Consider the following 4,682-nt stretch of genomic DNA (forward strand, 5'->3'; position numbering starts at 1 on the left):
AAAGTTTCTACTGCTTGTTAAGCAACTTGCTTCACTTAGCTTGAAAAAGCCAGCTAAAAAGAATATGCAAAATAAATCATCTTTCTCGATACAATTTGCAGTAGTATTCATGGATGTTTTTCAAAATATAAAAAAGTGTAACAGGATATGTCATACAAGCAGAGTGAGACAATAGAAGTTTGTTTTTTCATTCATATGTAGATCTTTTGCATCTTCCTCCCTTTGTTCATTTGTGAAAATAACAAGAAATTGATGTAATCCAAAAACACAAGCTGTTCAGTTTAAATTTAGCTTTACTATACTTAAGATTAATCCTGTGCAGAGAAAAAAAGTAAATACCAAATTTTTAATAAGGCCTGACAGTGAACTAACATAAAAAATGAAYGGCAATTGTTTCACTGTTTTCATGACCTATTCATGGTCAATGCCAAAAATACTACTTCTATGTCAATTCTGGTCCATCTATGGAGGAAGAAGTATTTTCTGTTGGCATTTAAGAAATGTAATGTCCATTTACAGTTTGGCTGGCATTACAGTAGGAAGGACTCCACAAAAACATGGAAACATTCCTTCCTCTCTAAACCAGCTTCAGGAAGGGAAGAGTGTAGGTAGCATGATCCCAGGTGAGGTCAATCACCCAAAACAGGAACCATGTGCTGCCAGTGTTGCTCAGGATTACGTGTGGCTTGTGACTAACTACAAGACTAAAATTCTAGGTTGTCATTTTACATTATGCRATTGGTCGGATTTAAGCAGATGGAAATTCTGGAACATGAGTTTCTCCACTTCATGATCTCTCAGTGAAAGATTGTTTACAGTTACTAACTTTTAAGAATTAAAAAAACATAGAAAATTAGGTTGTAAACAGGGTTCTAAAAATCATGCTAAAGTGCAAAGCTAGATGTCTATACATACTCCACATTTCTTTGCATCCACTTTTCCAACTGCTTTGTAATCCGTTGATGCTTCCATTCAGTCATGTTAGCAACAATTACTCCAGGATTAAAGGAGCAGGTGCTAGGGCTGATGCCAAGATCCCTAATTGCTTGCTTTCGGTAGTCCAGAAATCCCATGTATGTGTTCTTGAAATAAAATAAAATAAAATATTTATCCCTTCAATATCTGTACAGATACGAGTAGATGCATCTACATACCATTCATACACAGAGACTAAATATGAGCTTGCAAAGCTGAGTTTCTGGATGATGATTACCTGTCTTGATTTCCACAAGGCTGAAAGACAGGACACTCCTAGCTTCTGAATTACTTTCTCCACAGTATTGCTCCATAGAAGTTCTACAGAGCTCTTTCCTCATCACATTTTTGTCTYTCTGTAGCTTATTCTAAATGATGTAGCATCACACTTTTACAGTGTAATTGTACAGGGACTCAGTGATTATTCTGGGGAATTCAACTCAGGAATTAGCTTTCAAACACTATTTTCCTGAGCTTCACTCCAAATTTCACAGAATCACAGAATGGTTGACGTTGGAAGGGACCTCTGGAGATCATCTAGTCCAACCTCCCTGCTCAAGCAAGGTCACCTACAGCACATTGTACAGGACTCTGTCCAGCAACTTTTGAATATCTCCAAGCAAGGAGATTCTACAACCTCTCTGGGCAACCTGTCAAGTGCTCTGTTACCTGCACAGTAAATGAGTTTTTTTTCTCATATTCAAGTGGAACTTCTTGTGTTTCAGTTGGTGCTCATTGCCTCTCTTCCTATCACTAGGCACCACTGAAAAGAGTCTGGCCCCATCCTCTCTACACCCTCCCTTTAGATACTTATACACATTGATAAGATCCTCCCTCAGCCTGCTCTTCTTCAGGTTGAACAGTCCCAGGTCTCTCAACTTTTCCTCATAAGAAAGATGCTCCAGTCCTTTAATCATCTTTGTAGCCCTACATTGGACTCTCTCCAGTAGCTCCATGTCTCTCTTGTACTGGGGAGCCCAGAACTGGACGCAGTACTCCAGATGTGGCCTCACCAGGGCTGAGCAGAAGGGCAGGATCACCTCCCTCGACCTGCTGGCAACACTCTTCCTAATGTACCCCAAGATACCATTGGCCACCTCGGCCACAAGGGCACATTACTGCCTCATCGTCAATTTGTTGTCCACCAGAACTCCCAGGTCCTTCTCTGCAGAGCTGCTCTCCAGCAGGTCAGCCTCCAGCCTGTACTGGGGCATGGSAYTATTCCTCYCTAGGTGCASSACCCTGCRCYTSBCCTTGTTGAACTTYATGAGRTTCCTCCCTGGTCATCTCTCCAGCCTGCCCAGGTCTCTCTGAATGGCAGCACAGCCCTCTGCTTTATCAGCCACTCCTGCCCGTTTGGTATCATCAACAAACTCGCTGAGGAGGCACTCTGTCCTTTCATCCATGTCACTGRTGAAGAAGTTGAACAAGACTGGCTCCAGTACTGACTCCTGTGGGACACCACAAGGTATAGGCCTCCAACTAGACTCTGTGCCATTGATGATGGCCCTCTGAGCTCTGCCTTTCAGCCAGTTCTCAAGTCACCTCACTGTCTGCTCATCTAGCCCACACTTCCTGAGCTTGCCTAGAAGGATGTTGTGGGAGACAGYGTCAGAAGCCTTGCTGAAGTCAAGGTACACAACGTCCACTGCTCTCCCCTCATCTACCCAGCCAGTCATTCCATCCTAGAAGGCTATCAGATTGGTTAAGCAGGATTTCCCCATGGTGAATCCATGCTGACTACTCCTGATCACCTTCTTYTCCTCCACCTGCTTGGAGATGGCATCCAGAATGAGTTGTTCCATCATTTTTCCAGGGATCGAGGTGAGGCTGACTAGACTGTAGTTCCCTATTAATTTGACTCATACAGATGCCATGCATTGTCTTCACTAGATGTTGCATAAGTGTTCATGATCTACTGACAGCAAAATGGATTTAGTGAAATCCATTTTGGGGGCTGGACTAGATGATCTCCAGAGGTGCCTTTCAACCCTACTACACAATGTAGTAGAATCCAAAGAACAATCAACCTTCAAACTACTACAGTTTCTATTCTGCATAGCACGGTATTATTACAGAATTATTAGAGAAAGTTGTTCTTCTTAATTATCTGTAAAACTATTACATATTTATCCAAAAAAGTTAAACTTTTCTCTGTGTAAAATTGCATTACATTTGTGGGTAAATATATTCACGATTAGGATTTCAAAATGGTGTCTTACCTGCATCCCTACACTTCTAACCATTTCATGTGTAGAAGGCAGATCACAATCATCTGAGAAAGCTGCAGCATGTCCAGGAGCTAACTTAGTATCGTATAGTTCCTGGATGTCACCTGATTACAGAAAGGTCAAAAGCATAAGAATAAACCTTCTTCATTGATGCACACTTCTTAGGATAACTTCCATTCTCATATGTTACTTTAAAACCTACCAATCTTATGGGATAGCCTAGATGTTAAGGAAGGCTGAATTTTGCTACATAACACTATTTTCATATTTGAGTCCTATAAGTGGATGTGTAAGTTTTATCTTTAGATATTATGATCAGTATTTAATGCATCCATGTTCTGGACTGAATGTCCAAAATCAGCTAAAACAAAAGTTGATTATACCAGTAAGCAGCCTGGTTACACAGTTAGGTATTATAGAGCTCACCTTYGGAGAAGGAGGGCATGAGTAATTTTTCTGAACATCCTCAGCCTCTTAAAAGCACCACTGTTGTCTCCTACACAGACTGGAGTTTTCCCGACACTGTTGTGCCTATACCTCCTAGCAAGATACCTGGATTCCCAGCACTGACAAATGAGCATTAGCCAGTTGAAACATGCTTGTCATACTTGATCGTACCCTTCCAGCCTGGCAGACCACCCAGCTCCTTTCTGATGCAGGGAGATACCTAACACATGCATCTTCCTCATCATCTGACTAGCACATACCCATGACGTGACAGAAAATTTCTGGGTATGTGGGAAGTACAGTGCTGCCACTGTGCTGCTACAGCAACTAAGTGAGTCTGYAGCCAGGATCACTGTTCTTCCCTGCCTTGCTGCTGGCCATGGATGGGTTGCAAAGAAGATTAATTCTCTTGGAAGGCTACATATGGCCCATGAGCCTAYGGCTCTAGCTAGGCCACAAAAAAGTAAAGCTGCTATCACTGGAAAACCTCAATACTGGACTAGCAATTAGAAATATTTCCCATAGAGCAAATACTGGAAATGCTACTTCTGAAATAAACAGAGAATATTTAATCATCCTCTCACCAGCTGGCTGAAAAACTTGGGATAGGATTCATGTCCTGCTAAGAAATAGAATTTGAATTAAGGGGACACTTATTTATAGTTCAAGATTGACAAGCCTTAATAGGTATTTCCTCTTGATTCCAAACAGCTTCTGCTTTACAAAACATAAATTACAAGAAAAGAAAAAACAAACACAAAAATACTGGGATTCAGTATGTTTAATTTTCACTGCTTTGCAAAAAGCAATTGACCAAAAAAGAAATAGTCCCAGAGTTACGATCTGAAAACCACATTTACTCCTTACYCTGTTAAAACTCCCATTCACTTCCACAGGCATCTGATAGAGAGCAGTCTTGCATTACAATTAAGACTTGGGAGCCACTGCCAAAACAGACGCTCCCTCCCTCTGCCTCAACTCTCCTACGCCCAGTTTCATTCCCTTCAACTAGGCCCTATGATGGCATGG

At 41.5% G+C, this 4,682-nt stretch overlaps 1 protein-coding gene across 3 annotated transcripts in view; it reads right to left on the reverse strand.

The window, feature by feature from the left end:
* GLT8D2 (glycosyltransferase 8 domain containing 2) overlaps positions 1-4,682 on the reverse strand; it is a 24,734-nt gene that overhangs the window by 8,204 nt on the left and 11,848 nt on the right. For all 3 annotated transcript variants that reach the window (XM_085322589.1, XM_085322587.1, XM_085322588.1), the window contains 2 exons: positions 3,198-3,310; positions 916-1,082 (listed from right to left, as the gene is read on the reverse strand). In XM_085322589.1, the coding sequence (XP_085178715.1) occupies positions 916-1,082; positions 3,198-3,310 (280 nt within the window). The remainder of the gene's footprint in view (positions 1-915; positions 1,083-3,197; positions 3,311-4,682) is intronic.

This window comes from Rhea americana, unplaced genomic scaffold (genome assembly GCF_003343005.1).
Source record: "Rhea americana isolate MKP2758 unplaced genomic scaffold, rheAme1 scaffold_79, whole genome shotgun sequence".
Classification (NCBI taxonomy): Eukaryota; Metazoa; Chordata; class Aves; order Rheiformes; family Rheidae; genus Rhea; species Rhea americana.